The sequence below is a fragment of the Castor canadensis genome, chromosome 6 (genome assembly GCF_047511655.1).
Source record: "Castor canadensis chromosome 6, mCasCan1.hap1v2, whole genome shotgun sequence".
NCBI lineage: Eukaryota > Metazoa > Chordata > Mammalia > Rodentia > Castoridae > Castor > Castor canadensis.
This window is the reverse complement of record NC_133391.1, coordinates 67272934-67298599: the sequence shown is the minus strand read 5'-3', so window position 1 is coordinate 67298599 and position 25666 is coordinate 67272934. Positions and strand designations below refer to the sequence as shown.

The 25666-nt window shown below is 35.6% G+C and overlaps 1 protein-coding gene across 2 annotated transcripts in view; it reads right to left on the bottom strand.

The window, feature by feature from the left end:
- The window catches only part of Adamts19 (ADAM metallopeptidase with thrombospondin type 1 motif 19), a 276147-nt gene that overhangs the window by 79154 nt on the left and 171327 nt on the right, over positions 1-25666 (bottom strand). For both annotated transcript variants that reach the window (XM_074076627.1, XM_074076628.1), the window contains exons 11-14: positions 14697-14798; positions 9432-9562; positions 8061-8233; positions 2726-2853 (exon numbers count right to left, since the gene is read on the bottom strand). In XM_074076627.1, coding sequence (XP_073932728.1) covers positions 2726-2853; positions 8061-8233; positions 9432-9562; positions 14697-14798 — 534 coding nt within the window. The remainder of the gene's footprint in view (positions 1-2725; positions 2854-8060; positions 8234-9431; positions 9563-14696; positions 14799-25666) is intronic.

Below are 25666 nucleotides of genomic sequence, written 5' to 3'. Positions count from 1 at the left end.
GGTATTGTGATTGGGAAGCAAGGAGATTGGTTATAAGGTGCTCCTGCAGGATGAGAATCCTGAGAAAGAGAGGATCACAGGAAAATGGCACATGACAGCAGCCCTTCCGTTTGTCAAAAAGTGCCTATCAGTGTCAAGGGTTAAAACAGTGATTAGTAGAGAACTCTGATCAGTCAGGCAAAGTTCGTTTGGGAAGAAATAAACAGACTGTCTCTGGATAAAAGAAACCATCATAGGAAATGCCCAAAACATAACATGTATGTGAAAAGTACTTTAAACAGGAGTCATGAAAAACTTGGGAGTCCTGGTTAAGGAAAAACGTCTTCTTTATATGTAAATGAGGAAAAATATAGGCTAGACATTAGAGTGGTTTTAACCAGAGGGCTATCCTATATTTTTCATTTCTTGGCAAATAGTAAGAGAAAAATAAATAGTAGTTGAATGATTAAATAGATTATAACTTACAATTTCTTAGTATTTTTTCCTAAGCCTATAAATAGGATATCACAACCAAGGTATTATCTATAAACTTAAAGTAAAAGTTAGGGTTAGACATAGTTCAATATTCACATATTTTAGAATTTTATATTTTATGGTGAGTAGTCTCACTGTGCTCACACAAATCCAAAAGCTGAAGATGAACTAATTAGAAAAGTCAATGCCATCTCATAGATGACAGGTGGCTGAAGCACCTTTGGCATGCTGGAGATGGGGAAACAAACAAGTGTCACAGGGCTGAGCCTTCCTAACTTTTCATGACCAGAAATGCCACAAAGACAAACTGGGTCACCGGCAGAAAGCTGTTTTCCATGCCTCCATAAACCAAGTTTAGAATTCTAAGTTCAGCTTTTATGGTATATATTTTGTGATACAATATTTCCCCAATTTACAGAAGGCTGTCAAATAAGGCATGTTTATACAGAAAGATTGAATGAAACATTTCAATTAACAAAAAAGCATCCTGAAGTAGTCTAATGCTGTTAGAAGTCACAATCCATTTCAGAGAATTCTAATCTAATTAGAATCATAAGGCTCATATGGCATTTGTGCAGAATTTTTGTCATTCTTGTAATTTTAATATCTAGTCAGACACCATGTAAAAGATTTGGCTTGTACAACACTGTTAAGTGAAAAACATATATAATTTAAAAAGAAATATTTTTTGAAAAAATATTCACTGAGGACATACACTGATCTGACAGATTTACATATAGTAATGAAATAAAGGTAAAACCTTTAAATGCACAAAATATACTTCCAAACTCAAAACACGTACAGCTCAAATACCTATGATTTTTTTACAGGTAACTGAAAAATTATAGAATATGGTTATTGCCATATTCTGTTACAGAGTAAAGGAAATTAATATATAATCATAAGACTACTTCTTATGGCAATGGCATGGTTCAAAGTCTTAAACTTCATAGCATGCTAGCAAAATTTAGACTACTGGAGCTGCAAAAGCATTTAAGGTGCATGATGTTCCCAGCTACCTAGAAGTCTATAACTTCTATTGCATCCTTTCATAGCTTGTAATTGTTTTCAAATATTGGTGTGTGTGTGTTAGGTGCATGTGTGTATGTTTGGATGTGCATGTTTTCTGGGACAAAACATTTTCATCTAATCCTCAAAGGAATGCATAGCACAAAGTTAAGGACCACTGGTCCAAGAGCTTCATTTCAGATTAGTCAATGCATTCATATATGTTATATGTTATTTTCCCAAGAACAGTTTCCTAATGGTGGTCATGGATTCAGTGCTGCTACCATCAGTTTCCTCTTTCATTGCTAGCAGACTTATTTTACTCCTACTTCTGGGAAATTTTTCAGAACCCATCTAGCATAAAGAAAACTGCTTTTCCACATACCTTATCACCTTTCTGGGGATGTTCACATTCTAAGGCTAGCAGATGTGAAGGACTAAAAGGTCTGGCTTTCTAACCCTAGAAGCTGACAACTGAAGAGACATTACAGCTTTAGTAATCCATACAGGGAGCATTTCTTCTTGTGCCCAGTTCTACCTCCTTCCTCTCCCATGTGGTCATCATGGAAACACTGGAATTAAACTTCCTACATATTAATCTTTCAGGAGAAGCCAACCTGAGACAATGTTAGAATTCTAAAGAGCAAATCCTAATTTCTAGTCTTTGATTCCACCACGATCTTCCGACTCACTATTTTCTAAAGATAGATGAGGAAGAGCACACACACACATGTAAATGGAAATTATTTTAAGAAGAGAAAAAGCAAACAAAATTTCAATATCATAAGAAAATTGACATGCATTTAAAAATGAGTTGATTCAAGAATGTTAATAAATACTTGAATATGATTAACAAAATTGATTTTATAGTTTTCTGCCTCCTGGCTCACTCTTGTACACAGACATGAAGAACTGGAGTTCTTGATGTTTTGGTCTGGAATGTTTTGATATAAAAGTGTTCCAATTTTAAACCTGTAACATATACACTAAATAATCAAAATCTTAGATTCATTCAGGTAGTAATGGGTTTTATGGATTACTCAGTCCAAACCTGTTATTATAAGGATGAAGAAATGAATCAGACTTGCACAAAGTAGATTAGACTTACTCAAGGTCACAACCAAGTCCAGACTTTACCTTCTGAATCATATTCCAATGCTTTCTATCTTACCCTCCTATGAAGCTTCCCAACAGTGCGACATCTTCCCCCAATGCACATGTACCCCTTTTTGAAATGTCTTACCTGGCATCTTCCATTTGCACATATATCTAATCCTTGATATCCACAAGAAGTTCCATCCATCACTTTTTCTGACAGAAGAACAGGCTGTTCCTTTCCAACAGGAGAGCAAAACAAGGCACATGGTTTTTCTACATAAAGAATGGATGAAAAGAAATGAGAGAAAATAACTCCATAAACATTTTTAAGCTTCATTTTCCATAATGCTGTTGAACAAAAATATAATTCAGTGCTAATTGATTAATATAATATTGGAGTAGGTTACTATTAGAGGGTATTGTATTAGATGACATGTTTAGGAAAATATATACTGAGTGACTATCTCCTTCTAGGGAAATCTGACTTCAAATTACTTTCAGAGTATTATTTATTATTTTCGTAGCATAAAACCTCTATCACAAACAAACCAACCATTTTCCCCAAGAAATATTTTGTTCCTCATTTTTGCTCATAACTTTTAAAACCATCTCCTCTTCATCTCAAGTATGTGTCAGAATTATACGTATTTAACTCCTAAGTAATACTTTATCCACAAAGCCTTTCTTCACTTCTAAACTTCAATACACTAATCTTTAATACTGTGCATACATTTTCTAGTTGAAAGCCTACAAAGTAGAAAAAGAAGAATAACTAAGATAAATAATCCTCATGGGATTTCCCATTTCTAGATGTTTAGAAATGGAATACATTCCATGAGAACATCTATGGAGATGCAGATCGCTGATGTGCTAACCAAGACTCTATCTCCTTTACTGCTTCCTCAGAAATCACATCAGTGTATATAGCATCTAAGTTGAGAGCCATTATTTTAGGTGAAGAATTCTTGGAGAGCTAGCAGTCTTTATCAGTGCCTTCTGAGCAATAATGCAGGATGGCTGGAGTTAAAACACTTGCCTGTTAAGTTCAAAGAGTGGTAAAATATTTTTAAAGAGTTTCTTCTACTTCTAAGCTTCCTACCAAGGAGCTATATAGTATTTGGTAACACCAGTAGTACAACTATCCAAATTTGAAACTTCAGAGCAATTTCCATGCTACATTACTTTTCTATTGGCTTGACACCAGTCAGGCCCTTTACTGTTTATTAAGCTTGTATAAATAGAATGGAAAATAGTTTACAGTCTCTGACACTGATCTTCCCTTATGTCTTCAGTAAAGTTCCACGTATGCTGATGGGATTCTATAAATACCAAATAACAGCCAGAGGCATGGAACAGGGTATCACTTTGCAAAGAGAAGACAGACAGTTAAGTGAGCCTTCAGAATTGAACATTTCAAACAGTTTTCACATGTGGCTTCTGAATACTGCTCTGAACAATTTTGGGAGTTGGAACATGGCCTTTAATGTGCATGGTTTTGAAATTTTCCTTTAAGATGTGTTATAAGCCGCAATAAAGCACTTCAGTGTGCTCTCACACCTCAAAGTGAGTTATGTTTATTCAGTGACTGCTTGCTATGTCATATCTTTGGACTTAAAAACAGACACTAGAATTGCAACACTCTAAAAGTGGTATATATAATTCTCTTTCTGGAGTTTTCATTGAAGATAGGAGCAAACCAGATATATAAATGATGTTGAAAAGACTTAGTGTCCGAGAAAAGTCCACTCACATTTTAAACACGAAACTGGATAAAAGTCTTTTTATTTTCCTTCTATAACACATTGTCGATACAATCTGCTGAATTTAGGTTTACAGAAGACATAAATATTTGATACCAATCTTCCTTCCTGGAGTATGCCCTCAAGACTGTGACATTGTAGCGATCCATGTAACATGCCAGGACTTGGCAGGCAGGCTCTATCTTGATTTAAGAGACCAGCCCTTTCCAAGGTATGCATTACACAGGGGTACCAGCCAAGTTTCATACCTGAATGATAAAGCCACACATTTCTTTTCTCTATAAATGAATGTTCGCTATTAAATTGATACCCTACTGTAAATTGCCTAGTCATAGATTCATCTATTATACAAAAATAACAGAGCTAACTACTTGTATTTTAAAGATTCATGTTATGACAACTTCAGATTTTTAAAAGAATTTTGTCATTCATTTTCTCCTATAGTGCTATATACATGAAAGCTAGCAATTGTTGTGACTTTTATTCCTCATAAAGACTGGCATACTTAATTGATCTGTATTACAAAATTAACTTGTTAAATACAAATCAAAACTACAATAATATCTTATTCTGCGAGAAAGTCTGTTATAAAAAAAGACTCAATAAAGCAAGTGCTGGTAACATGGAGAAAGGGGGATCCTTATACACTGTTGATGTGAATGTAAATTAGAATAGTCATTATGGGAAATATTATAGAGGCTCATCAAAAATTAAAAATAGAACTATCATTTGATCCAGTATTTATACTACTGAGTATATAGCCAAAAGAAATGAAACATTATGTCAAAGAGACAGTCAAACTCCCATGATCATTGCAACACTATTTAGAATTAACTACCAAGAAATAGAAATAACTTAAGAGCCTATTGATTGATGAATGGATATGGGAAATGTGATCTATATATACAATGGAATACTAGTCAGTTATAAAAAAGAATAGAATCTTGTCATTTATGACAACATGGATGGAAATGGGGATCCATTATAGTAAGTGAAATAAGCCAGGCACTGAAAGACAAATACCACATGATCTCATTCATATTGCCAAGCTAAAAAAGTTAATCCCACTGGATCATGACTCAAGTGAGAAAGTACTTGCCTACTAAGCACAAGGCCCTAAGTTCAATCTCTACTACTGCCAAAATAAAGAAATACATAAACAAATAAATAACACAAAAAATTTATCTTATAGAATTTGAGAGTTGAACAGTGGCTCACAGAGTTTGGGGAGATTAGAGGGTGGGAACGATAGAAAAAGACTGATCAATAGGTACCAAGATACAGTCAGGAGCCAGAAGTTCTGTGTGTGATTTTAGAGTGAACATAGACAATTGTAGTGCTCTGTACATTTCAGGACACTAGAATAAAGTTTCTACCATATAGAAATGGTGAATGTTTGAGAAGGTAAATGTGTTAACCTGATTTGTACATTATATTTATACATACATGTGTGTGTGTGTGTGTGTGTGTGTGTGTGTGTGATGTTTTGGTACCTCAGAAATACATACTTATTTGAAGTTTTATGAATTAGTTAAAATGATAAAAGCACTCAGTTTTTGATTATCTAGATTGCTATTGTGAATCACTGATGATAAACATCACAAGGTTGGAAGTTGTGATTTCCAACATCTTTAATTTTTAAATTGACGTGCACCCAACTCTGATTTCCTTTTAATCTGGAGGAAGCCTGTGTTGATCTCTTGCCAAAAAAATTTACCATCACTGGCTATAAATCTTACAGCCAGTTAGAAGTAGAGACAGGATTAACTCTCAAATAATCAGACACGAATAGTTATATTGATTATATTTTAACAATAATAAGATGCTGACAATATATTCAAATTTCAAAAGCTCATATGGTGTACTAGGAACAGATATTAGATGAAAGAAATATAGCCTGAAATGTGCTATTACAGGGTATTGTACAGTTATTGTGCAGTGCTTGTAAGTGGCATATACTCATTTGGAAGATATGTTTTTTATTGTTTTGTGATACCAGGGTCTGAACTCAGGGTTTTGAACTTGCTAATCAGGTGCTCTACTGTTTGATGCCTCCAGCCCTTTCTTGCCGTGGTTATTTCTGAGATAGGGTCTCGCTTTTTGCCGAGGTCACCTGGCCTGTGGTCTTCCTATTTTATGTTTCCTACCAAAGCAGGGATGACACACGCCACCACGCCCAGCTTTATTGAGATGGGGTCTAGAATGGCAATCTTCCTTATCTCTACCTCCCAAGTTGATAGGATTATAGACATGTGGCAGCTGTGCCTGGTTAGGGAAATTCTTTTTATCCTACAGGAATTGACATAAATTCAGTTCTCCATAAACAGAAGTCTTCAAGTTAAATAAATAAGAAGAAAGATCAAGGTTTGAGATTGAAAAGGTATTATACCAAGAAATTCACTATAAGGGCCCAGAAATAAGAGAACATCATGTGCCTGGGGAGTGGAATGGATTTTGGCTGGTCTGTACTGGGGACTACAAAAAGGATTCATACAGACAAGGCAGGGAAAGGTAAAGGAAAAGGTCATTAAAATGTCCCTAAAAAATAAGTGATCAAGTTGGTATGCTAAAAAGTTTGTGTGATTTTCACTGAAAAAAGAAATACCATAAAGGCTCATATGGACATTGACAGGAAAGGTTAAGATCATAAGTGTGGGCCAAAATATTCAAGTAGAAGTATCAAACAGACAGTTGTACATACAAGTTCAAGGCTCAAAGGAAAAATCTGAGTTATTTGCATATTTGAAGTTATGGGAATAGATGAGATGATCTAGGAAGAAAGTATAGTGAAAACAGCATAGCATCTGGAGTAGGCAGAAGGAGAACACACCACAGATACAGAGGTGGAGCCAGATGGCTGCTGTGGCACAGAAACCAAGGCACATAAGTGTTTCAAGAAGCATAGGGTGGTCATGCGTGAGAACACGTCCGATGGTCATGTCAGAATGAGACAGGAAACCATTCATTAAGACTTAGATCCCAAGAAACCTCTCATGGCATTAGGGAGCTTTGCAGTGGAATTCAGATTGAAGTTATGAAAACAGAGGGCTTGGAAAGAGAGGACTTTGAGGGAGAAAAGCTAGAGACCACCAGCTCAAGATGGCTATGCACGTGAGGGAAGATTTTTCCTTGTGAATGATACATAACACTGAGGTGATTAATGATCTAAAAGAAAATAAGAGTAATTACTGAGATATCTGAAAGGAAAAGATGAAGCTAGCATTAGGGAGGAGTTGGACAGACTGGCCACCATGGAAAGAAAGAGGAACTACATGAAATTCTGTTATGTAGTAGAAAACAGATAGGATATCTGCAGATAGGGATAAGCCTGTGTGTTTGATAGTGGGAAGGAGGTAATCATCTACAAACTTCTGTTTTTGCCATTATGTTGTGGGATAATCTATTGTTTGCTTGCATTACTGCTTGTATTCTCATATGCTTATACCCTGAAAGAAGGGTTTTATTGGGGAGGCCCTGAAATTGAAAACAAATGGAATTCAGGCTATTGACAGGATAGAAATCACAGTCTAAGTGGAAATAAAGGAGAAACTGGTGATAATGGCCAATGAAGTGAGAGAATCCATTAACACTTTGGCAACTGCTACTCCACCCCATCGCCCACATGCCATGGGAAAGGACTGACACTTTTACCTAATAAGGCAACATACGATTTTCTTGAATTCTACTAAATTAAAATGGTGGTGATCTACTTGGTCATACCTTCATCCAAGACAGCTTGCCACTGAAGAGCATGCTTTGGGTACGAAGTTCTAACACTATAGGCCTGACATTGCCAGTCTCTGAATCCAGGCAAACCTGCAGGACAAGGTGGATTCTCACATATTCTGTATTGTTTTCTGGGACCATTACAATCCCTTGCTTCAGAACCTAGCCTAGAAAAGATAGTACAAATAATCAATTTTGTCTTTTTATGATAACTACCAATTTTTAAAATGTAAAACCATTACATTAATAAAATATAATCATTTATATTTAAATCTACTAGGGTGGGTTGTTCTGGGGTTTGAATTCAGGGCTTCGAATTTGGTTAGCAGAGACCCTACTGCTTAAACCATATCACCAGTCCTATTTGCTTCATTTATTTGGAGATAAGATCTTGCTTGGTGCCTGGACCAGCCTGGACCATGATTCACCTATTGTATACTTCTTGCAGTAGTACGATGACAGGAGCACATCACTAGCTTACGTCAGGGGACCTTGGACCTCAACCCTCCTCCTCTCGGCCTCCACAACTGAGCCAATGTGTTCAGTTTAGAATCTACTTTTGAGAATGTTGCACATTTAAACGACTGATCATAGTATGAAATCCATATGCTTATTTTTTATAAACAAAGTATATTTTTTCAATCAGTAATGTGTTTTCCAAAAATATATGAGGAATAAAAGCCAACTTGCCATGAAAATAAAACAGGGGAGTAAAAGGAAAAGGTTGTCTGCAATTCTCACGAGGAAGTTTGAATCTTAGAATTATCAAGCATTTGTTTTCAAATAAACTCATATAAATTCTTTAAAACTGCTTGTGACTGAACTGTGTCACTGAGATCCACCCTAACAGTCAAAGAACACAAGCTGAATTCTTTCTCACACTTTCCTAGAATCTCTCTAGGCATGATGGCATTGTGCTAGCTGATCCTACAGCAATCCTTGAATGTACCTGGGCTGACATTACTAGGTTTTGGTTTTAGTTTTAGCTTTTATCATCATTGATTTTGTTCTCATTCCCTGTCTTTCTGAAGACCTGTCATCTTTCTATTTTACTCACAGTTCCTTCAAATATTCACCTACTTTTTAAGTACACATCTTCCAGCCTACTTAAGTACCTTTTCTTTGATTCATGCAAATATTTCCTTTCGTAGTTTTCATTGTTTATTCTTAGAAAGGCTGACCGTTATTTCCTTCTTAAAAGGGAATTTTTGCATAAAATACATAACTTGAGAGACTTTTCTGTTTTCCAAAGTGGAGTAGAGTTTGAAAGGTTTCTTTTGCTTTCTGACATGGTTCCTGGTAAAAGCTTTGCATTTAAAACCTGAAGAGAAATGCCTTCCCCCAATTCAGGAACTTTGAGTTTACCCAGGACATTTGCGCTCCCGGCTGCTGATCCCAGAACTGCAGGTTCGGCTACAGGAACTCCACTCGCTCCACTCTCCAGCCCGATGCTCAGGTGCTGAGGTCCTGCTGGTACACTCTCCAGCCTTACACCACTATTCCAAAAGTTATGTCTTAGGTGAACAAATCAGGGCACAGCTGAAAACCATTATGGCCTATAGAGTCACAGGAATTAATGCAAGTGAACGAAGTCTACTATAGCACAAAATATGAGAAATTGAAAAGAACCAAAAGTAAGTTGGCACTTGCTGTTTGTCATAGTAATAGAATGGTCCAGTTGCCTCCTTTCTGGTTACAAGTGATACAATCTTGTCATTAAAGCAGTGCACAGGGATTTGGTACTGCAATGCTGATAATTCAGTACTTGTGAGGGAGACAGAGTGAAGATGATGGGGAAGGAATTTGAGGTTGCACAACAAAAATACTAACATTCTGAGAAACATCTAACAATTTTAAAGGGACATGAAATCATAGTCATGTGTAAGGATTAAAAAGCAAGAAATAAATGTCCTTCTGTAACCAGGTTGAAGCAGATACTTCAGCAAATTTGATTTGAAATGTCAGTAATTCAGAGTACTTTCTTTCCTTGTAATAAAAAATGTGATTTAATTTTAACACTTTTCTTCATACTTTTTTTTTTTTCCTGAAAGAGTTCCCATCATGTTCAAGCACTAACATTATAGCAAGCTTTCCTCAGAAAGTTAAGTTTGTTTGAAAGATTTGGGCATTCAGACCCTGGAATTCTACCATTTCATTCCAATTATTCCATAGCTAATTTGGTATCTAGTAACTGGGAAAAATAACTGGAAAGGATTTTACCATGAGAACAAAGAAAGCAGTGCAGTCATCACCTTTTTTTTTTGTTTTTTTCATTTCTCTTTCTTTTTCATTAACTTGAAACAAAAGCAATGAGTGAGGCTATTTCTGTAGTCTTTGAAAATGGCTGCCAGGAGTATGTGGACAAGAGTATTATGTTTTTTCTCCTATTCTTGAAAATCAGATAGGGGATGGGCACAGCAAAACGTATTCACCAGATAGGGGATGGGCACAGCAAAACGTATTCGCAGAAACAACAAGATCATGTTGACAGCAATAAGTAAAAGTTAGTAACATTTAGATTGTAAAACAATAGTTGTAAAATGACAGGGCTGAGCAAGGTGATCCTTCTTAAAGGATTTTTGGTGCTTCACGCCCGGACTTAAAAAGGATTCTGAAAAAATTACAGAAGTGCTATAAGCTTCAATGTGCCCATTTTCATAAAGTATGAATGAAACCTTATTACCCAAATGGTCATGTTTTCAGGGGCTGAATGAAACACTAAGGACAATGAATAGGATTCAGTAGAGGTTAACTATAGTAACACATTATTTTATGTATCATTACATTAACTTTATAATGATAGTTTTTAGAAATCTAACCAAATTTCTGTTTGTTCTGATATTTTTTGATCATCCTTAATTTCTAATATTAATTTAGGAGTATCTGTTTTTATGAGAAAGGATTCATCATATGATGCTATTAACATTTAGTTTGTTTAGTTAATGTTTACATATGTGATAAAATAATTAGTTCTTACAGATTTTTCTCTAACAATGCCAGAATTTAAGTGCAATCTCTTTTACATTTAAGAAGTTTTACATGTAATCTTGAAAAAAATAAACAACAACAAAAAAACCAAACTCTCAATAACACAGGATGTATCACCACCTTAGGGTTATCAGTAAATAAACTGGGATCTTGTAGAAAAATGCAGTGTGAAAATTGCACCAGGGAAGAAAGAGTAAACTGTGTAAAACCTTTTTACATTACTTACTAGTTTTAAGGACTTAGCAATGTTATGCCAGTCATGGAATATATCCAATTTGAAAGCTATCAAACTTCAATTGGTCACAGTGTTTTGGCCTACTTGAAGGGTGTTTATTTTTCCCAGGGTGCATATCCTTGCCCATTTAGCAGCAAGCTGGCACTAGAAGGATGGGCTAGTATTCATAACAAACTAAAAATATTATGAGAAGGACCACGATCTAGACTTGCACATAATTGAAGCTGGATCACATCTGGCAGATGAAGAAAAATGGAAATAGATGTGCAAGCCAGTGTGCATACACAAGTCAGTAGAATTCAAGACATAATAGCTAAGTTTGTCACTCTGCAGATAACCCAGGTCTCTGCATGAAACCAGGGGGACTTGCTGTCATGTCTTCTACATGGTGCTATGCTTCAACATTCGGAAAAGTGTTAAATGTTCTTTTTTGTCTTCAAATTATTATACAATATATCTTGTTGGATTCTTATGTAAAATGATCCTGCTGGAGCTTTTCATAAGTTTGCTAGCACCATGTTTTATGACATACGCTTTTATTTTTCAGCCTCGAAAAAGATAACACACATAGTTTCAAAGCACAAAATTTGTTTTATCTAAAGATTCAATTTGATTTATGAAATTGTTAAAGGCATATGTAATATTAACCATTTCTGGGAGAGTACATGACCTAAAAATCTGATTACATTTCTTTCTACCAAATTTTTACATGGACAAGTTTAAGAAGTTTGTGAGAATGTATGATGGGGAGAGGGTCATGAGGATATCAAAGTAGTCGGCTATTCTCTAAGGAAATCTTGTGTACACGCTGTGGGAGAGAGAGAAGCAAAAAGAAGAAAGATGAGAAAGAAGACAAGCCATAGGCTCTCTACATATGCACACTGATTTGTTAGGGCATTAAAGTCTTCTTTATTTCCAGTAATGAATAATGACAGCAATTTTGAGAAGCTCAATTTAGGGAGATGAATAATTAAAACTACATTACACAGAATCCTTCATATCACTCTAAAATTCTAATAAATTGGGAATTAACATCCTTTTCCCTCCATTTCAGCAAATACTGCAAATAAGTAAATACATTTATTGATCTTTAATAATCACTTATTAACTCTAATCTCTGATCAATGTAAATTATAAAATGATAGAAATTGTAGAGATGATAATAAAAAGAAAACAAGTTTCTATTAATTTGGAAAATATATTCTATAAATAATAAATCTCTATCTTCAATGTCATTTTTTGGGTCATAGAATTCTCTAGATACCTTCTCATTTAATTAAATACTCTTAGATGAACTAAATTTATACAGCTCAATTAATATCATTGAGTGTTATAAAATTGAGAATCCATAGTTTTGTTTCTTGATTTGCATTGTATCAAGATAGCAGTGCTTAGTGTTAGGTTTCAAGCTTTCAAATATTTTAACACCACCACCCACAACAGCAGTGTCACAATCTATTTACAAATGGTGTCTGTAACAGCTGAAACACATGGGTACGTGAAGGACTATACTCTGCCTGAGGAACTTAGAAGAGCATTAGTTATTTTAGTACACAGACCACTACAGAATCTCTAAAAGAATGTCAATAATATGGTTGATTTTATTTTTGACGAGTAAATTACAGATTTGATTTCTAAAAGAGTGTTTAGTTTAGAAATCTCAAGAGTGCAAATTATTCTCAAAAATATGAGAAGTTAAAAAATCATGATAGAAAAATATTAAGGATGCCAGGATGTATTACTCTTTTTGTGATTAAGAGATGATGAAAATCATTGCCAGTGCAAAGTTTTATGACTGAAGCAATAAATTATTCAGCTTACTATCACTAGACTTGCCTGATATACACACATTATTGTATCATTGTATTCTGTATAGAATTGAAGAAAAAAAAAAAGACCCAAAATTTGACTCTTCATTTAAACTCATAGGAAAATATTTGGCAGTCTATAAATAGTTTATTGATATTCCATAGAAGTTTTCTCTAAGGACCTTTCTTATTGATAGTATCTAGTGATAAAACATTTATAGCATTTTCAAAAATAGTTTCACTTTTTTCCTTTTTTTAATTAAAAAAAAATAGAAGTACATGTGCTTATATCACACAATTCCAGAATGTCTGGAGAAATGTATTCATCCTCATTTCCAGCTGCCATACTCCTACCTATCAATCCCACTTCCCTTCTAAAAGGTTAACTATTGATTACAATTTGTAATTTATATTTTTAAACAATTTTCTGTGATTTCAAATATGCATATACTATGTGGATGTTTTCACATCTGTTTGCAACCTGTGTTTTAAATTTCAAATAGTATATGAAGGTATCAGGTTTCTGACATGCCTATAATAACAGCCGTGTCTCCTACATCTCTTTATGCAAGTGTGTATATATCTATTTCATTTTTGTTTAACAACCATATTGGAACCAGTCCTTGTCTAATTAATATTTTCATTATTTCTCACTTCTCATCATTGCAAACTACTGGTTTACACAGGTATCTTTGTATGTGTGCGAGGGTGCATGCATCTGCACATTGTGTGTAAGTAAAATGTGAAAATGCTAGATTTTCATCCATTTTTCAAAGTGTTTGTTTTTAAACTAGCACTCTACATAACTTATTTTTTCTTAAGTAATTCACCTCAGGAAATCTGCTGTTTATTTTCAAATGAAATAAGTATTCGTGTTCTTCTGAGGCCAAGTTTCTGATCTTACAATTAATGAGGAAACAGACAATCATTCCACAAGTTTGCCATAGTGTACAAATTTAAAAATTATGAAGAGCATTGATCTATTATCTTTTGATTAAATTAGCCATAACTGTAAGTACATATGGAACTCACCTACTTCATGTTCCTCAAAGGAAAATTATTTTTCCAACAGCAATTATTTTGATCTTAAAATGTAAGCTAATAAATTCCAACAACCTTATAAAGCACATTTGATTAAACTACCTAGCCAAAAATTTGCTAATCTCCAAATGTCAATTTTAATATTTTATTTATGGTGCTTACATTGAAAAGAAAAAATATACTCAGTTGCTCTCCAGGAAAGATTAATCAGCTGTGTACCTAATAGAATTAATCAACTTTTAGAAGTTTTACCATTTATGCTATTATTTTTTGCATATTTAATTTCTGTTTAATTTAAACAGTAAAAAAACACTCATTTTTTGTGAAAGTAGTAAACGAATTTCTCAACATTATCATAATCAGCAATAATAAAAATATACAACAATAAAACCAACAAAACATCCATGAAATTGAAAAAAATAGAAGAGTTAAAAATAGGCAAAATGCTAACATTTTTATATATCCTGAAATAATTCCATTGATGTTAAGATGGATGCATGTGTAACTGGCAAGGGAAAATGCAAATCTTATTAAATTCAGGCAACATAAATGACTTACCTTACCGGGGTCACAGTCAGTTCCATCCATTGGTGGATCCAGCTTGGTTCTGCATTCCTCCTCACCTTCTACCTTGCACCATAATCCCGTGCAAATAACATGCTGAAAACAAATGTACAATGACTAATAAGGCAGAAGGAGTCACAGTTTTGAATTCAAGCCAATAATCTTTGAGAAAGTTATTTTGATAGAACAAAAACCATTTGTATAAAAATATACTTTAGACACTGATAATATTAAACATAAGAAGTATGTGGCTCATATGGTGATTGGAAGAGAAATATAGAAAAATGGAAAATCTGTTTAATAAAGTAAATTTAATAATTTATTTAAATAAAATACATATGGTTATGAAGCTTTATGTTGATACAACAGAAGAATATAAGCTGAAAATCATTACTTATACCTTGATGTGAGCTTGGAAGACTAAGAGTTTGTATTTGTGGTAGGAATTCAGGGTCTTCTCCCCTAAAGTTTCTCTTTACTTATACTCTACATTATGCTTATACATCATTGGTAGTATGTATTTTCTTGGCCCTAGCATGACGACTTTCAGTCATTCTTATCTGCATATGGATGAGTTTTAGATATTTTAAATACAATAAAGTTTTTCTAGTGAAGAATTAAAGGGAATTAAAAAAATACTGGGTTAAGTTGCAGAGACATAGTGACAATAAAAGAGGAGAATTCTGAAGAAATGGAAGAGGACAGATGGTCAGAAATTGCAGCCACAAAGACCAGCCCAGAGATAAGTTTGAAGAGGCCAACATATTCTCAAAAATGTGGTTTTTTTTTTTAGACACAAGCTTATTGCCTATAAATTGCATAAAAACATGAAATCCATGAGAGATATTGGAAGATCACCTGAGCATCTAATCTTTACTGACTTAGAAAGACACCTGGAGAAGAGGGTGGAGGAGAATAGGTTAATAAAGACAGATCTACTAGCACTGTAGTTGACATTGTAATGAAAAAGTGAGAAGACCCTGGTGCCCCATTATCTACAATTTGCCCTTCCATGTTTTCTGTTACTTAAATTACTGTCTGAAAATACTAAATGGAAAACCCCAGCAATAAACAATTCACAAATTTTAAATCACTTACATAAAAGCATGTTGTTTGAATTATTCTATTATGTTATTGTTGTTAATTTCTTATTGTGTCCAATTTGTAAATTAAACTTTATCATAGTACATATAGTGCTGTAACTATCCATGGTTGCAGATACCCCCTGCAACCTTGAAAAGTATCCCCCAGAGATAAGGGGGGACCACTGTAAAGGAAAAAAGTAATGAAGAACAGATTGAAAAGATAGAAGAGGAAATTGCACTATATTATTGACTCTGAAGGTTATAAATTTGTGACTTTTTGTTTAAAAGAAAGGAAAAGAACCAAGAAGGACTCAATATTTATAAGAAAAAAGAAACCACTTAGCAGTTTACCAGCAAGTTGATAAGTAAAAATGATATTTTAAGAGGCTTATTTTGGTGGTTGTGTTCAAAAGACACTAAATATCAGCAAAATTACAGGAATGGAAGTAGGAAGGGATAAAGGAAAATGATGGAGGGAGTGAATCAAACTATGATATATCATAAGAACTTTGGTAAATGTTACAATGTACCCACAGTACAATAATAATAATTAAAGATCTATTAACTACCCTGGAAAGAATATTTTTAAACTAATGTTTTAATAAGTTTCGTTATGAATCTAGTCTGAATTTCTCAGAACTCATAAAATATTTCCTTATTTTTATTTTGAAATTAAGATTTCTGAACTGTTTGTAAACTCCTATATCTACAGTGTGATATATCTTACTTGCCTTAATTTATTTCCTGTGACAAATATTTTCTGTTTCAAAATATTTCTCACAAGAATATCTTATAATGTTTAGTATTTGGTTTATCTTAACTAATGTGATTTTTATTTATACATATCTTCCTCAAAAACTCTTGTAGGAAATTAAAGAGTGCCTAAGTGATGCTGCTCCTCAATATTTTAGACTCTCTAAAATAAACAGAGGCCCATTGTTCATCATGTGCTTTCTGTGAACATATTTACATATGAATTAACAGATCTCTGGCCTGATCATTTTAGCTTCTAAACATTTTAACCCCCTCAAGACTTTTCTACAAAGAATGTTTTATAATTGCAGGGTCAAATGCTGAATTCCCACCAAAGAATTGTTTTACTTCTATGCAACAAAGCCTAGCTGTGTTATAAAAAGAATTATTTTTGTCAAGTTCATTAGTTAACCAATACATATACAACTAAAAAGAACTTTTCCATATTGTTATTTTAGAATAATACTTGCTTGTTGAACACTGTTGGTGGTCTACAGTCTGACCTAACGCCATTATCTGCTATTCAAAGCAGCAGGTATTCTAATTGATTTCCACTTGAGGCACTGAAAGTATAAAAAGCAAATCTGGCAGATTTTCAAAATAAGCATAGTCACGTAGAATAAATCACTCAGAGGAGATTCCTTGTACACTTTCTGTTCTGGAAGCTGAGAGAGCATACGTTCAGAAAGCTAGAGTCTTGGTCTTAAAAATAACTCAAAAGTTCAACCTGAACTGTCAAAAGCAAGGCAAGAAAATGTTGAAGAGATGGTATATACTGTTTTCACCTTTAAAAAAGTGGAATGTCTTAGACATGGGATATTGGAGCTATGGAGCAGGGTAAAGTATGATGTTAGAACAAAACACTCTCCATATGTTACACAAGCAAGAGTCACATATTTTAACATGGTTGATGAAACTAGATAGCAGTTAAGAAAAAAATTTTAAAACTTAAAATGATTTGCATGAGGTTCCACAACAGAAATGTACAACTCAACATTTTTATACAAACTGTTAAAAATGCTACAATATTCATTTTTTAAATCTTATGTAATGAAAATGTCATTAAAAGCACATGATATGAATCTGGATGTTTATCTCAAGTAGGCTTTTAATTGCTTTTATGAATATACTACAGTACATAAATAAATGGAAAGTCAATTGTCTGTGTACTAGTACCATAAAATTTATCTCAAAAATAACCTTTACCCTGTTTATTGTTATAGCAACTGTTTCCATTAAGATTTTCTGAGCTGGGCCTGGTGGCACAGACCTGGAATCCCAACATTTGGTAGACTCAGGCAGGAGGATCATGAGTTCAAGGCCAGCTTGGGCTACCTAGCAAAACCCCATCTTAAAAAAACAAACAAAACAACAACAACAAAAAAATCCCAAAACATTCTAAATTTTTTGCCAAAATAAAGGCAATTTAAATGCATATACGTGGAAGTTACAATCTTTGGACATGTAACCTCTTGTTCTTTCACATTCTAATCTCCAAACACAATTTCAATGACTCAACATTTTATTGCAAATGTAGCTTAGTTATTGAGTAATGTTTTAAAAATTCTTTTCTATTCACAGAACACATTAAATGAACAACTTTTCATGGAGTTAGGATTCTCAACTCATATAAACCCTTTAGAGAAAAAAAAAGGAAGACATACTTCAAAAACCACTTTATGACACTGAAATCAGAACTTTAGAAGAAAGTAAAAATAGTGATCCATCTCACTTACTAGCTTGGACTTAAGTACACGACACAAATTTTAATGGACCCAGTACAGCAATTCCCAAAAACAGGTGCAATGCAGTAGGATTTCATGGGTTTTTCCTCAGAATGAAAATTTAGCTTAATATTAGGGATTTGATGCATGTATCAAGCCCACCAACAACTTAAAATATTATGATTTTTATACCTCTTCATAGAAAATATGTAGTGTATTTTAACATTTTTTTAAAAAAAATCTTAGTATATTAGCTATTGAAGGAAATTTATTTATCATTAAATAATACATGTAAAAATCCTACCACAAACATGACTAACAGTGAAAACTTGAAAGTTTCCTTTTAAGACAAGAATATGGTGAAGGTGACATCTTGACACCAATATGAGGACGTGAACATGACATGCCCAAAGAAGAAAGAGAAGGAAAAAAAACATACTAATCTTGACTTCTGAACTCAGCTGAAATTTCATTCAAATTTCAGATGACAGTTAAATAAAGACTCCTTCAACCAAACAAAAACTGAATGTTTACCAGCAAGGGATCTGTACAAAAAATACTTCTAATCTTGTTCTTTTAGAAAAAAAGAATACAATCTTATAACAAAGAACTGAAAAGCAATGATGAGCAGAGACTGATGAAAATGGTGGTAACACTTGATAGAACAATAACACGGCCATTTTATAAATCAGTGGTCATTTTATCCTCAGGCCTCACATCTTGGAAAATGGAGCTATTCCCAGTAAACAGCCCCTCCCTTTAACAAGGTTTCCCATGCTCCCAGACAAGCTCCACCCAAGCTTCACCCCCATCAGGGACCCCGGCATATACACCAACCCCTTATCCTCTTTCTTCTATAAAAATGTTTGGCCTGAACTCTCTCTCTTCCAGCACTACCTCGTACCTGACATTAAACCCTGCTCTTGGACATGAGTTCTCTCATGGGCTTTCTTTGTGAGCAGCATTTTTTTCTTAACATGTGGTGCTGTGACTTGGATTGGGTGAGCTCTTGGCACTAACCTTGCTCTCCCAGCTTCCCCCACCCCATCCTGCTCTCTCTCTCTCTCTCTCAACTCCCATTCCCTTCCTCCGGGATCTGAGCTGTTTTACCGGGACCCCTGATCCTAAAAAAATGCCACTCTCTCACTAGCTCACAAGAAGTTTCTTCACCCCAGAGCGCCTTCAACTGCCATCCACCACCGGCTAATCTTCCCTCAAGGTCCTCTCTCCCTTGGTGAGTCCTCCTCACACCCAGAGTTGTGATCTCTCTCTCACTTCCTCAAAACCCTAGTGCTAGGTTGCAGCTTGCTCTTGTCCCTGGGAACCGGGTTCCCCAGTAGGGACTGCAGACCCCCCATGGTGAAGATGTTCCCTCTGGGTATTCCACATTTCTCTCTCTCTCCTGAGGACCTGATATTTCAGGGATGTCTGCCATATTTCTTCTCAGGTCAGGCTTCACCATGGGAGTTGGACTTTCCAAAATTCCTTCAGACTCCCCATTGGCATGTCTTCTGGCCAACCTTGGGCCCCTATGCCTCACACCTGATCTTAAGTAACAAAAGTTCATTTTTCTCTGTAATCAGGCCTGGCCCCAATATCCATTGGACAATGTCTCCAAATGGCTACTTAATGGCACTTTGATCCTAATATTTAATTGATTTATACAATTTCTGTGAGCACACTGGTAAATGGAAGGAACTTCTCCACGTCCAATCCTTTTTTTATCTCTGCACCAAACCTTCCCTCTGTACCTCCTGTTCCCCTGCACAGGTCCTACTAGCCTCTAAACCAGTCTCAAAACCAGCCAAGTCTTTCTCTGAACCCCTCCTGACTCTGAAGCCTTTCTTTCTTTTGACCCTGCCAATGAGCCTCCACCTTATCAGAGACAGGCTTCTATGGTTCAGCTGTCACCTTCCGCCCCTCCTTCCACCCCTCTTTCTGCCTCTCCTTCTGCCCCTCCTTCCACCTGCCCTTCCACCCACCCAGGACCACAGGATCCCATGAGCCCCCACACACTCACTCTCATGGACCCCCCCTAGTCAGCTGGTTTCCATCTACCCTCTCTGGGAAGTGGCTGGGGTGGAATGCATTGTGAGGGTCCATGTCCCCTTCTCCCTCGCTGACCTCTCTCAGATAGAAAAGCCCCTTGGCTCCTTCACCACTAACCCAGATACTTATGTTAAGGAATTTCAATACTTGTCTCAATCCTATGACCTTACTTGGCACGACATCTATCTCATTCTTTCCTGCACCCTCCTTCCAGAGGAGAGATGCAGGGTCTGGGAAACGGCTAGAGCACATGCAAATGAGGTCCATCGCACCACCCCGGCCCATCCTGTAGGGGCCACAGTGTTCCCTACTGAGGCGCCTCATTGGAATTACCAAACCTGTGACAGAACGCTTAGGGATCAGATGGTTACCTGTTTAGTGGCAGGATTAAAAAAGTCAGCCCAAAAGTTTGTTAATTTTGATAAACTTAGAGAAATTCAACAAGAAACAGAGGAAAATCCAGCTTGTTTCTTATCCCGGCTCACAGAGGCGCTACGACACCATACAAAAGTTGACCCTGAAACTAAGGACAGGACAATTATTCCTATGACCCACTTTATCTCCCAGTCAGCCCCAGATATAAGAAGAAAACTTAAAAGGCTGGAAAATAACCCTCAGACTCCACAGGCTGAAATTTTAAATGTGGCCTTCAAAGTCTGTAATTACCGAGAACAACAACAAAGGGCTGATAAGGAGAGGAGAGATAAAGCTAAATTCCAGATGTTGGCACAATTCAGGCTATTCCCTTGTTAGCTACCCTGGGAATAACAGCTGCCATGGGAACAGGGGCTGCGGGAATAGGAACCTCTATCCACTACTACACAAAACTCTAATCAATTGATAAGTGACCTTCAAACAGTAGCCAAGTCTATTCTAACCCTACAAAAACAACTTGACTCCCTAGCCTCAGTTGTACTCCAAAACCAACAAGGCCTTGACCTGCTCACTGCAGAGAAGGGTGGTCTCTGCCTATTTTTACAAGAAGAGTGCTGCTTCTATGTTAACCAGTCAGGAGTAATAAAAAATAAAATTAGGCAACTCCAAGAACATTAGAAAAATGGAGAAGGGAATTGGAGGACTCTTGGAATCCTCTAGGGAATAACATTTTACAGTGGTTCTCCTGGCTGATGCCCATCCTGATGCCTATATTTCTTGCTCTCATATTCTTAAGCTTCCTCCCTTGTATCATAAGAATAATACAAGGATTTCTTTTAGACCATATGTCTGCCATTGCTAATCAAAAATTTAACCAGTGTACCTCCACGGATATCAATCTCTCCAAAACTGTCTGGAAAACTGCTATGAAGGCCCCATTCAGGACGCCACAGGAGCCTGAGGATCTGCCCCACACAATGCACCCTGCCAGCAGGAAGCAGTTAAAGAGACAAATGCTCCACCCCAATTCCTGATCCTCAGCCCTTATCCTCATCATTATTAAAGAAAAATGGGGGAATGATAGAACAATAATGCCGCCATTTTATAAATCAGCGGCCAGTTTATCCTCAAGTCTCACCTCTTGGAAAATGAAGCCATTCCCAGTAAACAGCCCCTCCCTTTAACAAGGTTTCCCATGCTCCCAGACAAGCTCCACCCAAGCTCCGTCCCCATCAGGGACCCCGGCACCTGTGCCAACCCCTTGCCCTCCCTTTTATATAAAAAGACCATGCCTGGCCTGAACTCTCTCTCTTCCTGTGCTACCTCCTACCTGCCATTAAACCCTGCTCTTGGACATGAGTTCTCTCGTGGGCTTTCTTTGTGAGCGGCGTTTTTTCCTCACAACACTGACTACATAAAGTAACAAGAATTGATTACAAATCTAGTTCACTTCTATCCTGGACACTTTATCCCTTAACAGAGATTCAGCCACAGACAGTTAAATGTCCACCTGCTTCAAGACTGCTAGAGGCAGAAGCTGTGTAACAAGCATGGGAAGTACACTGTTATCTATGCATAGCCAATGAGTAAAGCAGCAAACCACAAAAGATTCTTCAATAGAACACATCAGGAAGTGTTAAAGTCAGAGTAAGAAGAAATTAGTAGAAAGAACTGTCAACATCTACCTTAATGGAAGGCCCAAAGACAAGAACACAAAGGAAGTATTTGAAATACTTGAAAGATAAAAGATCCAGAATGAAGAAAAAAAAAGATTTCTCAGGGATTAAGTTCCCAGAAAACTAATACTCCTATAGGTAATAACTATGAGCTGTGGACAAAATATGAAAACAAAACAAGACAACAGCTTCCTGAAGGCTCTGGAGCATGAACAAAGGAAATTTTTGAGACCAACTGAAGGAATCAGTGCTGAGTGAGTTAATTGCCTTTACAGCAGTGATCTGAGGCTATACACTGGCCTTGAGTGGCTGAAACAGATGGAATGACAGTCAAAGCAGTCAAAAACTAAAGAAATAAAACCACAGAAAAGAATCAGAGGAACCTAAATCTCTCCTTGGCACTTGATCCACACATCCCCAGGACACGCTACAAATAACTTAGATAAGGGAAAAGTGAACTGATCACAGCACGTGAAGCAATGCTTCCAGTTTGAACATAATTTGATTGCCTTTGAAAACAAAAATAATAAGAAACTCTGTGAAAGAATATAACAGAATACAGAGCCTCTGCAACATGGGCTAGCAAACATTTTCTAAAAAGTGTCAAACAGTATAGACTTTATGTCTGTGGTTTGTGTGGTCTCTGTTGCGTATACAATGCTGCCAACGTTAGCTCGAAAGCAGTCACAGAGAAGATGTGATTGGAATGATGTGATTTCATTGTAGTAAAACTTTATTTACAAAAACTGGTAGTTTTCTTTGTTCAGGGCTACCATTGGCTGATCCCTGCTCTATAATATAACACCACAATTTCTAGTAGAAATTATGAAGAGCCAGTAAAACATGACCTTTTGCAATGAAAAGTAACAGTTCAACCCTTGAGATGACAACCATGCTATAACTTCCATAAACATTTAAACTGGCATTATAAAATTAGCATGTGGTGCTGAGGCAAGATAGAGTAGGGAAAGTTTCAGACTCAGAAAAATAACCATGATTTGGCTCAGGGACCACTTTCACCTGGCCAGGAATGGCCATGTCCCTCCCCACCCATTGATTATTGGGTGGAATTCACCTGGATCCTTCCCTGCCGTAGATTAGCATAAATTTTAAAAGCACCTGGAGAAGAGAAACACGCTCTCTCTGTGGGAGACTCCACCTGCACCCACCATGCTCCCCTTTGTATTTCCTTTCACTAACTTTTAATAAACTCCATTTACACCCACATATCATGCCATGGATTCTTCTCTGTGGGACAAAGAATTTGGAAGTCTTGTGATCAGACTGCACTGGTGCCATTAACAGTGAATGGACAATATATCTCAAGAGATAAATGAAAAAAACTAAATAGAAACATTCACTTTAGCCTGAAAAGCATAAGTGAAATAAAAATTCAAATGAATGGGCTTAACAGCAGAATGGAGACCACAAAAAAAATAATCATTGAACTTGAAAATAGAGAAAGGGAAATTTATGTAATCAGAGAAGAAGGGAAGAGAGAGAGAAAGAGAGAAAGGACATTGAAAAGCATAAAAGAATTGCAGAAACTTGTGGGGGCAATATCCAAAGCTCTATCATGTTAGTTGGATTATGAGAAGGAGAAAAGGGGAAAGGTGGAAAAGTAAAGAAATGATCCCTAGAAGCTTCTTACCAAATTTAGTGAAAGACATAAATACAAAGTCAAGAAATTCAATATACCCCCTGAAGAAAAAGGAACACTTTCAAAACATTAAAAGAAAAAGCAAAGATTAGCCTAGCATTTTATATCTAGTGAAAATATATTATAAAATACATGAGGGTTGGCGGAGAGACACGAGAGGTAAAGCGTGCCTCCCCAGCAAGCATGAAGTCCTGAGTTCAAACCTCAGTGCTAGTCCCTCCCCCCAAAAATTATGAATAGACATTTCAGATGAGCAAAAATCAAGACAATTTGCCTCTAGAAAAAGAATGAAGAAGGGAAATAAAACCAAAGAGAAACTCATGCAATACGGAACAATGAGAAGGTTAAATATTTGGGTAAAAACAAAAAGACCCTTTTTTACTATTGATCTTTAAAATACATATCAAATGCTTAAACTGGTATTTATACCATTTTATTTTGTGGTCTACCATATACATAGATATTTAACATATGATGACTAATGACTACAACACAAAAAACAGAATGGAGGCATTTAAACACACCGATCTCGTTGTAGGTTTCTAAATTCTAGTGAAACAGAATCGTATTAAATAGATTAGGAAAACTAAAGGTTTACATTCTAATCCCCAGAGCTAAGTTTGGTATGCTATGGGACTGGTTAACTGCCTTTACAAATAAAGCTTTATTCGAATATATTCATGCTCATTTACTTAAAACATTGTCAATTTCAGTTAGTACAGCAGATTTAAGTTGCAACAGAGGCTCGATTGCTGTCAAGCCTATTACATTTATTTTCTGGTTCATTAACTAAAAATTTGTAATCTCAAACCTAGACACAAATAAGACAAGACCCACATGAGATCTGTAAGACAGGTAATATGTTATAGCTAATAATATTATAAATAAAACAGAATTTTAAAAAATCACTTAATTAGTATAAAAATATAGAGCTAAAAATGAACGCATATTATAAAATGCTAGACCTAAATCTAAACACTTACTGATTAAATACTAACAGACTAAATATACCCAACTAAAAAACCACAATTATCAGAATAGATTAAAATAAGATTCAACCATATGCTTACTTTAAATATATGTGACTCACTTTTAATATATATGAAATTAAAAGGAAGGAAAAAGTTATACCCTGTGAAAGGTAAGAATATAAAAATCAAATTAATATAAGACACAATAAACTTCAATGTAAAGGGTGTCAGTTAGGAGTAAGAGGGACATTTTATAATAAAAGGAGGCTCAATTCATGAAGACATAACAATAATAACTGTATTAGTGTCTAACAAGAGAGTTTTATAAAGTATGAACCAAAATCTGACAATTTGGGGAATAGACAATTACACAATTATGGTAGAATACTTAAATGCCCCAACCAAAGCAATTAATAGACTCTCTAGACAAATAATCCTTGAAGTCAGATGACTTAGGCAACCCTATTAAGCACCTTGGCCTAAGTAATATTTATAGAACACTAGCCATAACAATTTCAGATATTCTGTCAAATGTATATGGTACATTCATCTAAATGAATTATAAGTCAGTCTTAATGAATTCCAAAAGATTTAAATTATGCATAGAATATTTTTATATTAAGGATTAGAAACTTTGGACCATATATTAGAAACTTTGGACCATTACATTA